The 22,121-nt window shown below is 39.6% G+C and overlaps 1 protein-coding gene across 1 annotated transcript in view; it reads left to right on the forward strand.

Moving 5' to 3' along the window:
• Positions 1-220: 220 nt before the first annotated feature.
• OLAH (oleoyl-ACP hydrolase) overlaps positions 221-22,121 on the forward strand; it is a 31,877-nt gene continuing 9,976 nt past the window's right edge. Inside the window, exons 1-6 of the mRNA XM_004578889.3 lie at positions 221-456; positions 1,714-1,900; positions 3,967-4,097; positions 15,253-15,391; positions 17,382-17,481; positions 18,810-18,979. Of these exons, the coding sequence (XP_004578946.2) occupies positions 1,869-1,900; positions 3,967-4,097; positions 15,253-15,391; positions 17,382-17,481; positions 18,810-18,979 (572 nt within the window). The 5' untranslated portion in view covers positions 221-456; positions 1,714-1,868. The remainder of the gene's footprint in view (positions 457-1,713; positions 1,901-3,966; positions 4,098-15,252; positions 15,392-17,381; positions 17,482-18,809; positions 18,980-22,121) is intronic.

A 22,121-nucleotide genomic window follows, 5' to 3' on the forward strand; every position in this document is an offset into this window, starting at 1 on the left:
TCTGGTGTTATACCCCAATCTGACCTGTCTCGCACCCTGACCTGGTTCTTACATCTGCCAGTGGGTGTTGTGAACTGGCCCAGACTGGCTCTGCCCCAGACCTGACCCACATATACGCTGGCTGTTACTGTAACCTGGCTCGTTCCGGGTAGCTCCCAGTGTTGATTCTTGTGCTCAGCTGTGGGGACTGCAAACTGACAGTTTGCCTTTGTGATTCCAAAGTAATTTCAAATATAAAATGCTCACCTGCTAGGTTTTGTGCTTTGTCTAAAAGAAAAAAATCTCTGAGAAAATAAATAGTGACCAAGTATGCAAAGAAAGAGAAACATGGAGAACAGAGTGATCTGAGGACAATGCAGATGAACTGACACATCCCAGTGTTTGGAGGAAAAACCTTGTACAAATGTCAGGAAATAATTAGGTGTGGACCTGTGAGAATCAACATGTGAATGGGAGGTATGTATCTCTCTTTCATCTTTCTCTTCTATCTTTTCTTCCCCTCTTCTCTGTTTCTACGTGCATCTCAAATACAACATTAAAAAAAAACAGAAGAAAATTAAAACATGCATATTTGTGAATGTCTACACTCAGGAAAACTTCCAAGAAAACTGTACAGCTCTGTCTTTACCTACTCCAGACCTGCATGCTATCTTGTCTGGTATTACAATCCTTTTATCTTTTCAGGTCCATTAGATGTAACAGTTTCTGTTTGTGTAATTAATGTTCATTTATATTTCTCTCTCCTTTACTCCAACTTTAGTTTTCATTGCTCTGGTATTGCATATTATCCATCTGAGATAATTTTCTTGTTGTCTAAATATTTTCGCTAAAAGAGTATCTCCTGGTGACCAATTCAGTCTTTTACTTCTCTGACAATGTCTTTATTTTGGATGTTTCTTAAGCATTATTTTCACTGGGTGCAGAATTCTAACTTAGCAGTTCTTCCTCTCAGTACCTGGAGTTGTCATTCTATTCTCTTCTGGTTTGCAACACTGTTGTCAGACCAAAGATGCTATGTCAAGCCCACCCACTGCTTTTAAAATGCATCCTTTGTCTGTCTTTGTTTTGAAGTTTGGGATAATGAATATACTTGTACATTTCTTTGTAATCTGGTCTGCATGGAGTCTGTTTGTTGGGCATGTTTTACTTTTGGGTTGTGTTATATATCAGTTCTGGGGGGAAAATAATCTATGCCATTACTTCTAGAATAGTGCTTCTGCCTAGTTCTTCTCCTCTGGTATTCTAGACAAATGTGTTTCCATCTGCTTTCCCTTGAGGAAGGAGTCCAATACCTTATTTTTGGGACATTATGGTTTATCCTTTCTAAATATTTAAAATTTGTAAAATGATGCTTAGAATCTCTCTAAAGATTTGAAAGGATAGTACTTTACAAGTATATAGAGCTAAGATATCTCAATCTTCAGAACAAATATTGTTGCCAGCCCCAGTTTCCTGATTCATATTGAGAACATTTCTCCTGTTAGCTGAAGGATTGTTCAATTGCTAGGTGTGAGAACACTTCATCTTTGCTTCTCTGTCAGTCCAAGTCTTATTAGTGGAAAGCACTTTCTGGAAATTTAAAAGGAACTAAGGCAGGTGAGTCCTTATCTCACATTGTATCAGTTAAATTGCTTCTAAAACATTATTTGTTCTTCTCTCTCCCCTCTTCCTCCTTACTTTCCTCCTCCTTCTCTTCTTCCTCTTCCTCTTTAGCAATGGTTGGAACACTCAATATATTCAGCAGATTTAAGTAGAGATCCGATCACTCCTTAGACATAAGGCAAACTGGAAGTGTTACCTCCAAAACTTAACTCAGACTTGGCTCAGTGAATTGCTAAAGCCCAGCAATTGTAGGAGCTCATCTCAGCATGGAGGGAAGAGACCAAGCTGGGAGAACCAGGTAGGTCATTGTGTGTGTTAACTGGCTTTCCTTCCTGTTTTTGTAAGATAACCTTTTTAGATTGAAAGAGGCTCCTCCCAGAAGCCAAATTTGATAGCACTGCTGTTAACATTAGGTATTGTAGGTGAAACGACCATTCTGTATGTGAGAGGCTACTGACTGTGGTATTTTAAAACAGAAGGCACTAAGTACCTTTCATGGCAGAAGCTTCTGTGACCAGAAGTGCAGACAAGAGCCCATTTTTACACCTCTTTGGAAAATGACTTCGTCTCCCATTCTCTGGTCTCCCATTCCACCTCCAGCCGCTCAGCAGCTTCCTCACAGGTGATGCCAAGAACACTGAAAAAGGGGTAGGTAGAGGTCGGGGTGAGCAGGGTGGTGGGTAAGGAGGTGGAATTGAGGAGATGCAAGATTTGCACTTTAATTCCTGCTCTGTCGTGAACTAGTTCAGTAATATGATTGTCAATTTTATCAACTACCAATTTTTTGGGAACATTTCGTTTTCCTTAGTGTGTAGCTAAAGCCATGATGAACATATTGTTCTAATCAGCACCAGACTGGGCTCTACCCATTCCTGAGGTCCTGGCTGTGGGTACACGTGACAGTGTGTTCCACTTGGGTGACCCCAAGACTGGCACTGGCTGAAGTAAGGGACAGGCAGCTTGTAGCCACACCAACAACCAAAAGAGAAAAATATAGTTGTCTTTAGAAAGAATGATCACTTTGGGACCTACAGAAAGGGTTTAAATTGTGGAGAACAATTATATGTGCTGGAAAATTTACAGATGACTTGAAAAGTGGCTCTGATGGTTGTGAAACACCAAGACTGAAGCTTCCTGTGCATTGTTTATGTAAAACAACCCTCTGAATTGTGAAAAAGATGATTTCTAAAGGAACTTTAAATGTGTATCTACAATGTACTGTTATATAGATATTTAATTATTTCCCCCTGCATCCCTAGAAATTTATATCTACACATTAAAATTCTCAGAGACAGATCATAAGATTATTTTTTGTTGCTTCCAACTGGAAAAACTGGACATCACTTTTTATATGAACATATGCTGTTGATGATGGACAAATGTTCCTGTTAAAACACATCTAATTCAGTTTGGAGAACTTAATTTTTATGTTAGAATAATCTTTGTTTTCATATATATGACTTCCATTTAAAAATATTACTAGAAATTATTTTTAAATGTATGATTAGATTTTATATTTTCAAATTGTGATATATATACTACCTTGACAGTTGAAGGATTAGAAGACATTGTTCACTGCATTTCATGAACACTTTCAATGAACCTGTTTGTATATGATATATGCACAGTCACATGTGCAGGCACTCATATAGATAAGCATACTGCTCATCATTTGCATAAGTAGGTGTGTACCTGCAAACGTATGAAAGCTTATTGACAAACATAGACTCATCTGAATGCCTGGTTGAGTTCATGAGAACAGCAATCATGCTGCTAGATTAGCCGTTTTTTTTTCTCACAAACAGCCAGATGTGCCTCTGGCTGCACTGTGCCCTCTGTAGAACATACGCCATCATCAAGGCAACAATGTAAGTGATGAGCTTCTGAAGCTAGACAAAAGACATGTATAAATGTCTACATGTCTCAAGGCACAGGGAAGGTAACCCATGTCTTTATGGTCACACTCTGTTCTTAGCTTAACAATGAAGAGTCAAAAACTATCCAATCTTGCTGCTTCATGTGGATGAGCAAAAGTTACTATTAAAAGCCCTACAAGCAATGTCTTCTTCCACAGACGCTCATGGCTTTAGCAAGTGGTTTGTGGAGTTAATATCTAGTAATAGTTAATACTGTTTAATCCTTTCTTGGCTGTTTATACTAAGCCTGGATCTCTCACATTTTGTATCTATTCAATACTTCTAATTCCACTGTGAAAAGTAGACAGTTGTTACTCCAAATAGTAATGATTTTCAGTTTGTGGAATTCATTCCCTATCTCTGAGATATGTGCTAACATTAACCTTAGTTAATGATTGATAACTTCAATGATAAATGTATTGTTAAATTTATTTCATTTTTTCCCTAGGAATGAAAAAGTTTTGAACTGCATATACCAAAATCCTAATGCAGTTTTTAAGCTGATTTGCTTTCCCTGGGCAGGAGGTGGCTCTACTTACTTTGCCAAATGGGGCCAAAAAATTGATAACTCACTGGAAGGTACGTTCATTTTCATCACCAGCTAAGTAGTTTATACGGTCAGATGGCTTGGGCCAACACTGTGGCATAGTGGTTTAAACTGCAGCTTCTGACTCTAGCATTCCATATCATGCATTAGCTCAAGGCCCAGCTGCTTTGCTTTTTCTTCTTCTTTTTCAAGGTTTATTTATTTCTATTGGAAAGGCAGATTTCACGGAGAGACGGAGAGAAAGATCTTATTCTTCCATCCACTAATTCACTCCCCAAATGGTGGTAACAGCTGGAGCTGAGCCCATTTGATCCAAAGCCAGGAGGTTCTTCTGGATCTCCCACACAGGTGCAGGGTCCACGGCATCCTCAGGCTATAAGCAGGGAGCTGGAAGGGAAGTGAGGCAGCTGGGACATGTACCTGCACCCATATGGGTTTGCGGCACATGCAAGGCAAGAATTTAGCCACTGAGCCATCACACTGGGCCCCTATATTCTCTACTTCTAATCCAGCTTCCTGTTAGTATGCCTGGGAAAGCAGTGGGAGGTGGTCCAAGCCCTTGATTCCCTGCCACCGACATGGGATATCTAAAGATTTCCTGACTCCTAGCTTTAGCTCGACCCAGCTCTAGTTGTAGACATTTGAGAAGTAAATCAGCAAATCTGATGGGTTTTTTTTCTCTCTCTCCCTTTCTTCTCACCTATTGTTCTTTCAAATAAGTCAAAACTTTAAAACTTTAAAATTTTAAAACTTTAAAATCTTTAAAAAAAATCTGATGACTTAAGCATGTCGAAATTTGAAGTATGGTAAAGCTTTCTCTAATTGGTAGACAATCAACAATAAGCAGTTAAGGTTTCACTTCAAGAAATGATTGATATATTTCTAATGAAACTCTGTTGCCTCTATTTTGTCATTGTTATTAGAATTAGAAGGAGTTTCTAGATGACTTCACTCTGAATTTGTAACTAATGAAATTATTGATTTCATTAAGAACTTATGAATTTATATTTATAATTTCATTATGAAATTATTGATATGGTGAAATTAAATCTAATATCCTGGCAGTATTTTTCAATTTATCCTACTTGTGATTTGTTCTTCTGGTTTTTTTCCTTTTCTGTTACATTACTGGAACACTTAAAAAATATTCTGTATATATCTCCACCATTACTTATTAGTTATAACTGTTTTCCTAGTGCTTGCTGCAACATTGACAGTATGCATCTTCAACTTTTCATAATCTATCTTCAAATTCAAAATTTTGAAGACTGCATTGTGGCACAGTGGGATAGGCTACCACTTATTTCTTGAACATCCCATATGGGAATTCTAGTTGGAGCCCCAGTTGTTCAACTTCCAATCCATCTTTCTGCTAACATGTCTGGAAGGCAGTGAAAGATAGCATGAGTACTAGAACTCCTGCCATGCATGTGGGAGACCAAGATGGACCTCCTGGTCCATGGTTTCAGCCTGGACCAACCCTGGCTCTTACGGCCACTTGCAGAGTGAATCAGAACATGGAAGACTGATCTCTTTCTCTCTTCCCTCAAAATTTTCTGTCACTCTGCCTTCCAAACAAAATAAAATTTTTAACTTTTAAAAAATCTTTTTAATTTTATTTTTTAAATCTTTTTTATTGTTTATTATTATTATCATTTAATGATACAGTTTCATAGACTCCTGGGATTTCCCTTATCCCCTCTCCAATTCCCCCCACCCCCACCTAGTTCCTCTTTATCATTACTAAACTATTGTTTTTCATACATAGTCATATGTCCATCATTGCGGACATGGACAATGGCAGAGAGTCCAGCATCCTAATGTCAATATAGAGTAAACAGTTTCATTGTAAGTCCATCCTTGTCTGGAAGTAGAGATGCATACTACATTGTATCCTCGCATCTGGATATGTTAGTCTCCATTTCACAGTTACTATATTTCACAGTTATCCCCTTAAATGAAAAATCATAGTACAAAATCAACAATAGGAAGAAAAATAATTTACAATGCCATGAAGTTAAATGACATGTTACTAGATATGACAGTCTCCATTACACAGCTACTATACATCCCCTTAAATGAAAAGACACAAAACAAAATCAACAGGAAGAAAAAAGAAATTAACAACACCATGAAGTTAAATAACATGCTACTGAATGATTAATGTGTTGCTGAAGAAATGAAAAAGGAAATTAAGAACCTTCTTGAAGAAAATGATGCTACTGTATGATCTGTGAGTCACTGAAGAATTTAATTAGAAGTGTTTTGAAGAGATGAAACTAACAAAAACAAAAAAATCAAAATCCATGAGATACAGTTTCTGATTTTTGTTGGTGAAATACATCTCCTGTAGACAACAAATAGATGGGTTTTGTTTTTTAATCCAGTCTACTAATCTATGACGTTTGAGCTTAAGCCATTTACATTCAGGGTTAATATGTATTTTAGGAATGGGCTGTTCATTGATTTAGTCTTCTGTTGTCATTTTGCTGGAATGTTCTTCACATTTGCCTTTGGTTTTGTCGGGTGCTATTCCTCTTCTCTGTCAAGAGAACATCTTGAAGTATCATTTGTAGGGGAGGTTTGGTAGAGGCATATTTTTTAAACTTTTCTTTATTGTTAAAGAATTTTATTTCATTTTCAAAGACAAAAGAAAGCTTTGCTGGATATGTTATCCTGGGCCGACAATTTTTTTCTTTTAGAATCTGGAATATATCACTCCATTTCCTTCTTGCCTGTAGAGTTTCCTGTGAGAGATCTCCTGTGAGTTTAAGTGGCATTACTTTATATGTCAATTGATTTTTTTCACGTGCACATTTAAGGATCTTTTCCTTATGTTCAACTGAAGAGAGTTTGATGACCATGTGTCTTGGTGAAGATCACTTTTGGTCAAGCCTGTTAGGAATTGTGTGTCCCTCCTGGATCTTATTTCCCAATTCTTTCTCTACATTAGGGAAATTTTCCCTTATTATTTCATTAAATATATCTGTAAAACCAGTTTCTCTTTCTGCACCTTCTGGGACTCCCATAACTTTTATTAGGCCTCTTAATTGTGTCTTTCAATTCTTGAACACTTTTTTTGGCCTGATCCAATTCTGCTTCCAGCTTTTTGTTTGTTTCCCCCGATGACAGGAAATATCTTCCAATCCTGAGATTCTTTCTTCTGCCTCCTTCATTCTATTTTGGAGACTCTCCATTGTACTTTTAATTTGCTCTACTGTGTTTTTAATTTCTGATATATCAGCCTTGATTTGCTTTATTGCTGCTGTTGCTTGTGTAAAATATTCTTTAAATTCTTTGAACTCTTGTATGTGCTTTTCATTGTTGATCAGAAGCTTTATAATGAGTTTTCTCAATTCTGTGTCCCCCATTTTCTTGATATCTTCCTCAGTTAACTCTGAGGTTGGCAAAAGGTTTTGCTCCTTTACAGGGGAGTCTTCAGTCATATTCATTTTGCTTGTGTGTCTTCTTTAGCTCTTGGTCATTGTACTTCTGGTTAGCAGATTCTTCTCCTTGGGGCAGGTTTCTAAGCTGTGTCATCCACAGGACTACAGTTTGATTTTATTTATTGCTGTTGGTAACCAGCTCTTTGCTGGCAGCCAATTGTGCCACTCCTTTCAGCAAGTTTCAGGTTTGGGTTCTTATGTTAGATTTCCACAAATAACTCTGTAGCCCCAACTCCTGGCTCACCAATCTCCACCTCCTATGATACCATGCTGTGGTTGCACCATTGTCTCTGCAACCTTTCTCCCACTTTCGGTAGGAGCAGGTCTCAGGATTAGAGAGACACCAGGTGTACTATATAGCTAGGTTGTTGTTGGTGCTGATCTTGCCAGAACTTGTTGGCCATTAGGTCTGATGCCACATGGACGTATTTTGACCCGTACGCCGCCACAGTCGGTATTATTTTCCTATGGGACCAGTGCAATCCACTGAACTCAGTGAGTTCTCGCGAGCTCAGCACATGCACAGTTCACTGTTGTCCCCTGCAGTCCTAAAACTTTTGCCATACTGTACAAAATGGCACCTGACGTGCCACTACTAAAGTTCTTGATCTGCTAGCTATCAGGTCTGAGGGCTACCCAGACCTGTCTTGGGTGGAACCTGTAGAATGCCACGTTGTTTCAGTTCACTGAGTCAGAAATGAGTTCACTCCCAGCTAGGCGTATGCTCAGTCCTTTCCCTTGCCTTTGCCTCCTTACGCAAAATGGTGCCCAATTCGGCTCTAGGGGCATGACTGGGCTGTAAAATCAACCTTGTTCTCACACTGCCCATCTGGGGTCTGCTGCTCTGTCTCTGCTCCTGGCCAAATCAAACGGACCAGCAGGATGGACGATTCTTTGTCTGGGTTCACCTCCTAAGCTCCCAGTGAAAGTCCCTTCCCATCTGGTTGCTGGTGGAGTTCCAGCTGTGGTGGAGTTCAGATCATTAGCTGACTGCCGCTGGAGTATCAGTCACTGCAACACCATATCATTGTTTTCACTGCTTTCTTGTGTCTGTCAGTCTCCAGGTACCCCTCTGCTGCTGTTCTGTCCTCTCCTATTTGCTGGAATGTGTCCTCTCTGCTTCATCCTGACTGTCTGTTTAAATATGTCCTTACCCTATTCCACCATCTTGATTCTCCTTAATTTGTTTTAAAATTCAAAACCTTACAATGGTGGATGTGTATTTCCCTCCTGACCCTTTGCTATTGCTGTCACACATTTCAATTTTCCAGGACATTTGTATTATTTTCCCTTTTAGTAGTTACATTTTAATATCTTGTTAAATAAGAAAAACATTTTCTATTTTCTTCCTTCGTGTTGTCTGAATTTGTGTTTGGAATCATTTTCCTCCAGCCTGAGGAAAGTTTTCCTAGTGCATACGTGTTGTCAGCATGTTCCCTCAAAAGACTATACTTTGTCTCTATTTTGCCTTTGTTTTTCAAACATTTTTATTTCAGTTTGGACATATACCTTGACAGAGAGAGTATGAATCACACATTCACTGGTTAGCTGCCTACAACTGCCCAGGCTCAACCAGGCAAAAACCAGGGACCAGATGTCAGCTGGTAACTCCACATGACGACAGGAATGGGACCACATGCTGCCTCCCAGGGCATTTGTTAGCCCAGGCATGGGATAATGAGCAGCGGCAGGACCACAACCCAGGCCCTCTGACATGGAACATGAGCACCCCCAGTGGTGGCTTAACCACAACATGAAGCATATGCCCTGAGCCTCCCCCTGGAAATATATATAGGTGCCATCTGAATATGCAACTCCGGGTTGACCTACTTTTGTCCGTCTACAGATGTCATTCTGTCGTTGACTTGTTTTTTTTTTATGAGAAGGTATCAATAATTATTGCTATGTGCAATTGTCCTCTTCCTCTGGCTGATGTTTAGACTGTCTTGTCACTATTTTCATAAAGAAAATACGATGTACCCTTGTTTATCACTCTTGGGGTTCCTTTTGTTTCTTAGGCCTATAAGCTTACAATTTTTATCAAACTTAAATTTTTTTCAGTCAATATGCTTTCAATTTTTCCTTTTCTTTCCTCTATTTTCTTGGCTTCTCACCAAACATGTTATACCATTTGACATGGTTTCAGCAAGTCCCTAAGAATGTTTCTTTTTCAGGACCATTTTCTTGGTGCTTCCTTTTAGATCTACTGCCAATCTGTTCTGTGATTTTCTTTATTGGTGGAATGCAAATTTGAATTATTTTCTTACAAGATTGTGAATCTAAAGAAAAAAATCTTTTGTTTTGTGTCTATTTGCTTAATCTCTGTGCTACCTAAGAATGAGCCAAATGCCTAGAAGGGAGATTCACTGTGCCTTTTTTTTTTTTTTCTGACCACAATTTTGACTGGAAGGTTTGGCTGTTTTGGTAGCACTGTGTTCCAATTTTCATCTTTCTTGCCCTGAGAGAATGTAGAAAACTCTGCTGGCTTGTTGGTCACATGACCTGTATCACATTACCTCTGAGAGCAGTATAGAGGCTGAGAAAGTATCAGTTCATTTCTCTCGAGTTCTCTCCTCTTCATGCTTGGCCTAGCTGCTCCCTGACACCTTCAGCTTTATGTCTGTGTCTGTGATTTGTGCCTGTGTTTTTCTGTTTTTCCAAAGAGAGTGATGGTCTATGATAGGCTATTTCTTAGCCATGTGTAGAAAGCTAGTTATGTGAGTCTAGGGTCGTATAACAAATCTTTGTATAATTACCAGCTTTCCAATGTTAGTATGTTGAAATTTTTACTTCAGACTCTACACGTTTGATCAAATATTGTCTCTAACTTTAAGTATTTTTTACAAAGAAGGTTTTCAGTTTACAGAAAAATTGCACAGGCAGCATGGTGTTTCCTATTGTTTGCATGTTAGACTACGCGCTGCATTTGTCATAACTAAGGAAACAAGATTAGCATGTTACTGATACCTGCACTCCTTGCCCACTCATTTCTCATAATGATCCCTTCCTGTGTCACCTGAGCCAGTACCTTCCTGAGTGTTGAGCCTTCCTACCCTTCTCCAGTCTATGACAGTTTCTCTGAGTTGCCTTGTTCTTGATGGCATTTCAAACAGTTTAGGTCAGGTCAGGTCAGGTGCATTGTAGACCGTCTCTCCATTTGGGTTTCCTGGTGTTCCAGCCTGGTTAGGCATGGATCATGGGCTTCTGGGAAGAAGATCCCAGAGGGGAAGTGCCAATAGGCCGACATGAGATGCCATGGGGGAAGGCAGTCATGAGCACCTGACCAGATTTCTCCACCAGGAACTTGCTTTGCACAATGTCTTTTCAATATGCTTTTGAAGCAAGTCATTCAAGGGATGGGAGTTCACATCCACTTCCTCATGGTTATTTGGAGTTTTGCTTCAGATGTTGTCACAAACAAAATGAAATTCTTCTGCAGCTCCTAATGTGGATGAAATTCATTTTTTATTTTATTTAAATAGAATTTCATTCTTTTACTTCTAGTTATGCAATCTTCAAAATGTTCAAAGAGAACACATATCATGAAAGAAAACTATGAATGGATTAAAAAATTTTGATGGCAATAAGCTTCCTTTTAATTTCATTTTTCTATGAATTATTTCAAATACATTTATACAATATAAGCTTTTCAGGTTAAATAATAAATGGGAGATGAAACAGTGACTTTTCCAAAATTACATATACTAACTCTGATAACCTAGAAATCACTTCATAAGATTATGTATTGACTCAGACTTTTTTCTTCAAGAGATAGAGATGGACATAGATTTTACCTGCTGGTTTAGTTTTCCAGTGCCCACAAGGTCTAGGGTTGGACCTCAGGTTAAAGATAGGAGCCAAGAACTCAATCCAGCTCTCCCACAAAGGTGGCAGAAACCCAGTTACTTGAGTCATTATGGCTGCCCCTCAGAGTCAGGAGCCACATCCAGGTTCTGAATCTATGTATTTTGATGTGGGATATAGGCATGTTAACCACTAGCATAAATAAACATCCATTCCCTCTCTTAGTTTTACTTTTTTCATAATCAACCAAAAGTTTGATTTGTGCTTGATTCCAAAGCTCCCTTCCAGTGTCCCTTGAGTGCTTCTAATAATTTAACTTCACCTTCAGTGCCAACAACTTTCCAGCTAGGGCTTATCGGGAAATCAGTTCTAGGAATTTCAACAACAACAGCTTTATATTCCCCAAAGCATGTTGATGTAAATGTATAAAGAACTACACTCTGGCATTGTCTTAGTGGCCAAAAAGCCCTCAAATAATAACCAAGACAAAAATAAAAATAAAAAAAATATCCTTGGGGCAGAGATGGCATGATGGCTCATTTGGCTAATCTGCCTGCAAGTGCCAGGATCCCATATAGGCACTGGCTTGTGTCTTAGCTGCTCAACTTCTCATCCTACTCCCTGCTTGTGGCCTGAAAAAGCAGAGGAAGATGGCTCAAAGCTTTGGGATCCTGCAACCACATGGGAGACCTGAAAGAAGCTCCTGGCTTCAGTTCAGCTCAGATCCAGACATTGCCACTGCCGTCATCTGGGTAGTGAACCAGCGGATGGAAAATTTTTCTGAATCTCCTCTCTGTGAATCTGCCTTTCCAATAAAAATAAACAAATCTGTAAAAAAAATAAATCCCCTGGGAAATACAACAACTATTAAGAGAAAATTAGTTAAATAAATTATGGGATATTGCTACAGTTAACTATAAGATGCGGCTGTTAAAAAGAATGATTAATGTTTGCACATACAGAGATGGAACCAGAGCTATATTATGTAATGAACTAGGGGAAAAGCAAGTTGCAGACTATTGTTAGGATCTGCTGTTGTGTAAAAAGTTAAAAGGATATATAGTGATGTGCAGAAATGAGCCAGAATAAACCAAGACAGATACACTTATTTACACAGAGGTAAGTCTGACCTTTAATCCTTGCTTTTTCCCCACAGTATTTTCACATTTAGGGATGACTGTTAGAGGTACTTCGTAGAAATCTTTGAAATTTTTCTTCTTCTACTTCAGTAGAATTGATATTATGCATAACTTGAATAGCATTGACATTATGTCCTTTAAACAGTGGGGAAAAATTCCTATGAAATCATATGAGTTTGTATTAGGGTAGTTCTTCGATGAAAAATTACTTAAGGGTCAGCATGATGGCCTAGTGCCTAAATGTTCACCTTGCAAGTACTGGGATCCCATATGATTGCCTGTTTGAATTCTGGCTGCTCAACTTCTCACCCAGCTACTCTGCCTGTGGCCTAGGAAAGTAGTGGAGGATGGCTCAAAGCCTTGGGACCCTGCACCCATGTGGGAGACCTGGAGGAAGCTTCTGACTCCTGGCTTTGGATTGGCTTGGCTCTGGGCTCCAGCCATAGTTGCTACTTGGAGAGTGAGCCAGTGGACAGAAGATCTTTCTGTCTCTCCTTCTATAAATCTGCCTTCCCAATAAAAAAATTTTTTTAATTACTTAAAATTTCTATTTTTACTGAGGTAATTGTGGTAACTGTATCTTTTAAAGATGTAAGGAGGCTCCAGAAAGTTCATAAAAAAGGGAATTAATGGGATGTACCATGTTTATAGCAGCCCTGTCCACAATATCCAAGATAACGGATTCAAACATGGTCCCCATCATCAGATGAACAGAGAGCGAATATGATGCACACACACACAAATTATTCAGCTATAGAAGAGAATAAAATTCTACCATTTGCAGCAAAATAGTTGGAACAGCAGGACATAATGTTAAATGAAATAAGCCAGACACAGAAAGACAAATATCAAATATTCTGCCTTGTACGGGAGAAATAAAGGAATGCAGAGGGAAGGAGGAAATGAGAGGGAGAGAAAAGAGAGGGTGTGGAAGGAGAGGGGAGGGAGGAAAAGGGGGCTGGGAGGGAGAGGGAGAGAGAGAGGGAGAGAGAGAGAGAGAAATGTTCCATCTGCTGGCTCACTCACCAAACGCCTCAACAGTCAGGGCTGGGCAGGCTGGGGCCAGGTTGAAGCCAGAAGCCAGAAACTCCATCTAGGTCTCCTGTGTGGGTGGGAGAAACCCAAGCACTTGAGTCATCACCTGCTGTTCCCAGGACACACGTTAGCAGGGAGGCTGGCTCGATCCTAGTCCCTCAAAGTAGGATGTGGGTATCCCAAGCAGTGGGAACCCAGTGACCTATAACCCTATGTCACCTGCTCTTTCTGCTTTGCTTTTTTTTTTTTAAAGCATTTTCATCAGCTGAATCATTTATGTTTTCAGCGATCTATGTGTTAGGATTACGATGAAAACTGTTGGATTTTTCCGTAAAAATACCGCAGCCTACTGGGGCTGAAGTGCATGGTTCCTCCTCAGTTTCCTGGTTCAAGTGTGGCTTCTTCTGTTGATACAAGGAAGTGTAATTTTTAAAATACTTTGTCTAGTAGTGCTGACTTCTGATTCTACCACATTTTCTCGTTTCTATAGAATTCTTATCTTCAGCTCTATCCCCCTTCTAATTTTTTTTTGCACATAGAAGGAGTTTTATTTATTCCATTCTAATCTAAACATCTTATTTCCTTTGTTTATCTTATAGTATATTTGGTATTTCATAGAAGCATTGAGAGGGGACATTTTGTTTGTTTTACAGCCTGTCATTGTTCAACACAATACCAGCCGTAGGAGTTTTATAGTCAGCTTTTATAAGGCCGAAGTTCTCTTGCCAGCTTGCTGGAAGTTGTTAGTGTGAGTAGTGAATCTTGTCAGAGTTTGCCGCACCTGTTGATGGTGCTGATGTGGTCCTAATTTCTTGTTCTTTGCAGGTTTTACTAGGTTTCATTTCTGAATCTAGGTCCATGAGTGACACTGAATGTTTCTTTTGGAGTGGTCTTGTCTGGTTTCACGATCAGTGTAATAAATGGCTTCCTAAAATGAGTCAGGATGTGTTTCCTTCTTTTCTAGGTTCTGGGAGACCTGGTGTAGAATTGATACCATTTACTGCTGGGTGTTTGTCAGATTCGTCAGAGCACCCATACAGGCTTTGAGAGCTTTCTATGAATGTTTTAACTGTAAATTCAATGTCATTAATAACTATTTGGGCATTATTTCTCGCAAATTTCTAGAATTGACCTTTTGGCATAATTTTAGGTGTGCAGAATCAGTGAGCAGAGAGTACATAGGTTCCATACACTCATCCAGCACTCTGATAGTTTCCATGGATACAAACATCTTGTTTTAGTGGTGTACATTTATTAATTGAAGCCCACAGTGTACATGAAGGTTCACTCTGTGTTGTTCCCCTGGTCTGTGTTTTGATGACTGCATTAAGATACAGTGCTGTCATTTCAATTTCCTGCAGAATTGCTTTACCATCCTAAAAAACTCCCCACGCTTCACCTGTAAGTTCCTTGGCTCTCTGTTCTCAAACTCTTGGCCACTGGTGCTCCTTTGATTGTCTTTGAAGTTTTGCCTTTTCTTGGGTGTCATGTAACTGGGATCATACAGCATGAAGACCGGATCTTTTCACTAAGCAAAATGCGTTTAAAGTTCCTCCATGTCTTTTCCTGTTTTGATCCATTTCTTTTCATCAAAAAATCATTCCATGTTCTGGATGTATCAGTCTGCTTACACATTCACCTACTGAGGGACATCTTCCAATTTGAGCCTAGTTTAAATATCGATGTTGCAGACATGTTTCTGTAGGTTTTTTCTGCAGATAGCTCACTCACTGTCAGCATGTCTTGTGTTCTCTGGTCTCCAGTGCATGCTGTACGGCTTGCAGGAAGAGAAAGCAGATCTGAAGAACCTTTCGCAGATAACATGTGCCAGATAGTGGATGAAATTGTCTGTGCTCTGCTGCCCATCATCCAGGATAAGCCATTTGCATTTTTTGGCCACAGGTATTCAAAATGAGTTTTTTTTAAATATTTATTTACTTTTATTACAAAATCAGATATACAGAGAGGAGAGACAGAGAGGAAGATCTTCCGTCCGATGATTCTCTCCCCAAGAGAGCGCAACGGCCGGTAATGCGCCAATCTGAAGCTGGGAACCAGGAACCTTTCTGGGTCTCCCACATGGGTGCAGGGTCCCAAAGCATTGGGCCGTCCTCAACTGCTTTCCCAGGCCACAAGCAGGGAGCTGGATGGGAAGTGGAGCTGCCGGGATTAGAACCGGCGCCCATATGGTTTCCCGGGGCGTTCAAGATGAGGACTTTAGCCGCTAGGCCACCATGCCGGGCCCTCAAAATGAGTTTTAAAAGACATCAGAAGGAGTTCCTTCAATCATCCTTCTGTAAAGTGAGAATGATATTAGCTCCTATCATGAGAATTAAGTGAAAAGTGATAATAAAGAATTTTTTTGACTACTATATCGTACTTGTAAATATGGTTCAAAAATTGGAAAATAACATATACCCATCATTCTATCACTAAAATAATAATTCTGTAAAGTTTTAATGTGAAGTTCTCCATAATAGGATCCTGTTTTATGTTTCTTTAATATGATTTAAGAACATCTTTCATGGCTTGTAAGTATACACAACTTGCAGGGCCTGTATATATTTAATAGGATCTTTTTGTGCATATCAATTATTTTTATCTTTGTGGCTAAAAATAATTTATAACAAATTTAGTATACATCTCTTAAGTGATGCAAATATTGTTAAGCTCCTGACCAATATTTTTAAATTCCCTGCACTTTATATACTCCCTCAGCGGTGACCATGGGGATAGAGTCTCCCTTTCAAAGTCTATATAAATGTATAATTCATATATAAAAATACATTCATACTTATTTATAAATGAGTAACCTCTGGCAAAATGTGTCTGTAGAGCATTTGCTGCAGCAGTTAAAATAGGACACCTGCTTCTCACAATGAGGTGCCTAGGTTTGAGTCCCAGTTCTGGATTTGATTCTATCTGCCTGTTAGTGTGTACCCGGGGACACAGCAGTGATGCTCAAATAGTCGGGTCCTTGCTCACATGGGAAGACGCAGATGGGGTTTGAAGCTTCTGGCTCAATTCCAGCTATTCTGAGCATCCGAGGGCATCAGCAGATAGCACTCTCTTTCTTGCCCTTTTCCTTTTTGTTCTCTCTCTCTCTGCATCCCTCCCTCTTTTCTGTTGCTCTGCCTTTCAAAGAAATATTTAAATATTTATAAGATATATTAATATATCTGTTTTGTCCCAGTACCCCTTTTAAGACACATTGAGTACCTCTAAGATCTTCTGTTTACAAGTAACATTTCTGTCAATATTTTCCATGTTGGAAAGTAGAACTAAGAGGCCTGAAAGGTACTTATTAACTTCTTTAAAAACACTGACACACCTGTGTTGTGTTCACAAGCATTTTTATAACAAAAAAGGACATTTTCCCCCTGAAAGCACAGTAAGAAGAGTGGCATTATTTTACACCTCTGCAGATTTGTTCAGTGTTTGGTATTAGAGAAGGCAGCTGGGTTTGGACTTTTGTCTCTGTATTCAAACCTTTACAACAGCCTGTGTCACAGCATCTCCAGGCAATGTCACTGTGCATTCACAAGAGTGAAAAGGCAAATAAGCTCCCAATAGTATTCTGAAAATAGTTTTGACTTTGTGAGTCACCTGTTAGTGTGTCAGACATTCCCAGGGTGTCCCCAGACTATGCTTTGAAAATAGCTTTATATATCCTGGGAGAAGTATAAATTCATTTTCAGACACTGAAAATCAGAACTGAGTCTGGGATGCCTTTGAAATGCTTTTTATGCTGATGATATCACTGAAAATACACTTTACAATGTTTTGACTATTCCATGATCACTGCTACATTTATGGTACTTGTTTTTATCAACTTCTGATGGATCTTCGCGAGTTTTGCTGAATTGTGATTTTTTTTCTTTCCTGGAGTTAGTATGGGATCGTATATTGCTTTTATGACGGCACTACATTTAAAAGAAAATCATAAACTGGAACCAGTTCACTTCTTTGTGTCAAGTGCAACTCCTCCTCATGTAAGTCATTATTTTAATGGGCATGGGGAGGGTAGTGGAGAGGAATGAAGCAGATAAAAATCCAGCTGTTATTTGGCAAATTTTGCCTCAGAGGGATGACTGGGTTATTACTTGCTATTGAAAACCCTCCAGTCTCTTATTGCCATTTCTGCACATCTCTGAAGCACACATCATCGTTTCCCTGATCCTGGCTGCACTGCCCTTGCACCGCTGAGCTGCTGGCGGCCAGAGCCTTGCCTTGCCTTTTGGGTCAGCTGGGCACACAGTCTACTTTCAGCATACTAACTGGATGGGAACCAGGAAGGAAATCTTCACAAAAGGGATGTCACCTTTTTAGGGCTGCCATGGCTTTTTAAATCTACTGCTGTTGTGCCTACTCTTCCTCTGACACTGTAGATCTTCCCAACTATAGGACTAAAGTCCTGAATAGCCTGGAATTCTCAGTCCACAATTATGTATTAAGACATAGGCATATCTTACCAAATTTATTCTCCTGGCTTTAAAAAAAAGATTTATTTTTATTAGAAAGGCAGATACAAACAGAGAGGAGGAGAGACAGAGAAGATCTTTCGTCTGATGGTTCACTCCCAAGTGGCTACAATGGCCAGAGCTGAGCCAATCCGAAGCCAGGAGATAGGAGCCTCTTCTAGGTCTCCCACATGGGTGCAGGGTCCCAAGGCTTTGGGCTGTCCACGACTGCTTTCCCAAGCCACAAGCAGGGAGCTGGATGGGAAGTGGAGTGCCGGAATTAGAACCTGCAGCCATATGAGATCCTGGCGTGTTCAAGGTGAGGACTTTAACTGCTGGGATATCATACAAGGCCCTCTCCTAGCTTTGAAAAAAAATTATTGGGGACAATGCTATGGCATAATGGGTTGAGACTCTGCCTGTTAATGCCAGTATCTCATATGGGCACCAGTTTGTGTCTTTGCTGTTCCACTTCCAATCCAACTCTCAGCTAATGTGAAGAGGATGGTCCATGTGCTTAGGCCCCTGCATCCACATGGGTATCCTGGAAGAAGCTCCTGGATCCTGGCTTCAGCCTGGCCTAGCCAAGGTCACTGCAGCCATTTGAGGAGTAAACCAGCAGATGGACAGTTGGATAGCACTCGTTCTCTCTCTTTCTCTCTTTCCCTCTTTCCCTCTCTTGCCCTGTGATTCTTCCTTTAAAATATTTTTTTAAAAACACAATACATTATTGCCCATGGAAGCCTGTAAATAAAGGCATACATTTCCTATCCTTGATTTAGCAACTGCTTTAGATTGCTCTTAGTTTTTGAGCAAGTGTGGCTACCAAAATAACAGAGCTGTGTTGTTGATGTTTCAAGTCAAAAGAGCGGCTGCCCATTCCCCCAAATAATGAACTGTCTGAAGAACTGCTTAACCACCGGCTCATGGAATTCGGAGGGACTCCCCAGGATTTAATGGATGACAAGGAACTTCAGCAACAGTATGTTCCTATCCTGTTGGCAGATGTTCATATTCTGCGTAATTACATGTGAGTAAATGAGACAAGCTTTTTACATAATTATTTATAGAAAATATAGATTGGTAGTTTTCTAAGGCTATTTAAATGGAAGACAAGACTAAACAATTGATTTGCTCTCCTTTAGGGCCACTTGTCAAGTGTGTATTGGTTTGATCCTTGGCATAGAAATTAACTACAAAAGATGGATGACACATATTTGTTCTGTAAACATGTAGTTAGACATGCGCATTTCATCACATAATATTTTTAAAGTATTATTTATTTATTTGAAAGGCAGAGCCACCGAAAGGAAGATAGAGACAGAAAGACAACAAAATCTATCTTCCATTTGTTGGTTCACTCCCCAAATGACCACAATGGCCAGGGCTGGGCCATGTAGAGGCCAGCAGCCTGAAACTCCATCTGGTCTACCTTGTGGGTTCAGGGGCCCAAGCACTCAGGATTTGCTTTCCTAAGCACATTAGTAGTGGGCTGGATTGGAAGCAGAGCAGTCAGGACTCAAACCCAGCTCTCATATGGGATGTTGACATCATGGGTGACAGCTTAACTCACTGAACCACAATACTGGCTGCACCACATACTATTTTGTAAATTAAATTTGTACCAAAACATTCTCATTTTCTCAGAGGGATCAGTAGGAATGGGCAGCTACTATTGTTAAGGGTGGAGGTGAATTAAGGAGGAGGTTTGCTTTCCTGTGATTTTTGTTTCCCCAAACCAAAATCTATCAATGGCTCTTCCTGGCCTAACTTACCCATGGCTGTCACTTTAGAGGCAGCTTTTGGCCTTTACCACCAATATATACTGCCATGCATTTGGCCTTTGCTCCTTGGAATAAGTTCCTTGGAGGAACATGCCTGGACCTACACTTCTTTTACTTCCTCCACAAAGTCTGGAACTATGCATGGACCACACTGGGCAATGCTGATTATTAGGAGTTTACCAATAGCTGCAAAAATTGGGGTCACATTAGCAACTGCTTGAGCATGGAGGCAAGCCCATTCATTTTTCACAAATCCCTTGATTCACCTCTTACCTACCTCTTGTCATGAAGTTCACGATTCATTTTCTGGATACCCCAAGTCTTATCCATGTCTCTCCATTTCTACTCCAACCATCTTTACCCAGGTCTGATTCTCATTAAGGCTAAGTTGTCTTATGTTTGTATGTTAGCACACAGTCGGGATCCAAAAATACTAGTCAGACTTCCACAGAAAATTCAAATGACAAAAAAAAAAAAAAACCCAGCTGTAGTAATCAGGGTGGGGTTTTGGTGAAGTGGTTAAGATAGCACTTGGGCCATCTGGAATTCAAGTCCCCCTTGCTTTCCATTCTAGTTTCCTGCTAATATGTACCCTGGGTGCCGCTGATGAGTAATGGCTCAAGTAGATGGGTCCTAGCCATTCATATGAGAGACCTGGATTGAGTTCCTAGCTCCAGCCCTTGGTCTGATCCAACCCCAGTTATTGTAGTCATTTGGAGAGTGAAGCAGCATATGGGGCCTTTCTTTCTCTTTCCCTCTGACTTTGAAATACAGATGTACATTTTTTTCCCAGATATCATAATCAAACCAGTTTGTTACCAGAATAAAAAGAGACAGACTGATGCATGTAACAAAGCAAAAGTCCATAAATAAACCCTTGCATTTATAATCAAAGGAGCCAGGAATGTACAATGGGAAAGACAGTCTGCAGATAAAACCTGTTGGCAAGACTAGATATCCATGTGCCAAAGAACGAAATCAGATCCCTGCCTCATATTGCATTCAAAATGCAACTCAACTCCTTCACTATTGGTGGGAGTGCAGGCTAGTACAGCCACTTTAGAAATCAGCATGAAGAGTGCTTGGAGAATTGCAAGTAAACCTGCCATATGGCCCAGCTATCCCACTCCTAGCAATATACCCAAAAGGGTATATGAGAAGGGGATCTGTAATCCTATATTTACAGCAGCACACTCTACAGTAGCAAAGACATGGAAACAATACAGATGCCAATCCAAAGAGGAGTGGTTAAAGAAACTGTGGTTTATCTACCCCTACGGAATATTACTCAGCCATTAAAAAGAATGAAATGATACCATTTGCAACTAGATTGTCCCAACTAGAGACCATTATGCTCAGTGAAATAAGTCAATCCCAAAAAGACAAATACCATATGTTCACTGTAATATAAGGAAACCATCTTGCAAAATGGAATAGTGATGTAGTAATAGAGACTACCATATCCAGATTTGAAGACATAATGCAACATGCATCCCTACTTCCAAATCAAAAATGGACTCCCAATGAAACTGTTGGACATATCTAGACAATGGGATGCTAGATTGTCTGACATTGTCTGTACCAGCAATGTCGGGGCACACTTAAATAACAGACTGATGAATTATAACTCCTTATAAACGACTATGCTATTGTAACAATATGGGAAAAATCAGTTGGGAGGTTGAAACCTTGGGGGGTAGAAATCCCAGATTCTACAACATTGTATCATAAAATTCAAAATAAAAATAAAAATAATAAAAACAAAATCCAACTAAAAATTGGTTAAGTCCTCTATGTAAGACCTGGAATTCTAAAATTCCAAGAATAAAACACAAGGAGAAAGCATTACTACACTGGTCTGGGCAATGTTTTGCTTGATATGGCCCAAAAAGCAAGAACAGAAATATACAATTGAGATTACATCAAACTAAGAGCTTTGAAACAAAAGAAATCAAAGAGTCATCCCATAGATTGGAAAAAATATCTATAAAGCACATATCTTAAAATGCATAAGAACTCTCAACTGAATAAGTAAAAAATAACCGGAGTTTAAAATGGGCAAAGGGCCTAAGATGAACAGACAATTCTTAGAAGACATACAAATGGCCAACACATATGTGAAAAAAATGTTCAGCATTGCTGATTGCTAGGAACAAATTCAAACCAGAAGACAAAACCTTACACCTCTTAGAAAGACTACTAAAAGAAGACAAAAGTCTGCCAAAGTCTTGACAAAGACTTTGACAAAGATGTGAAAAGGGAATGCTTTGTACTTTATCCATCAGAGTAAATAATGGGAAACAGTACGAACAATCCACACACAATGGAAATCAGAACTTCCTCTCATCTAGAGGAACTGAAGAACTGACCCTTTGTCAAGAGACTCCT

The sequence above is a fragment of the Ochotona princeps genome, chromosome 10, assembly GCF_030435755.1.
Source record: "Ochotona princeps isolate mOchPri1 chromosome 10, mOchPri1.hap1, whole genome shotgun sequence".
Taxonomy (NCBI): domain Eukaryota; kingdom Metazoa; phylum Chordata; class Mammalia; order Lagomorpha; family Ochotonidae; genus Ochotona; species Ochotona princeps.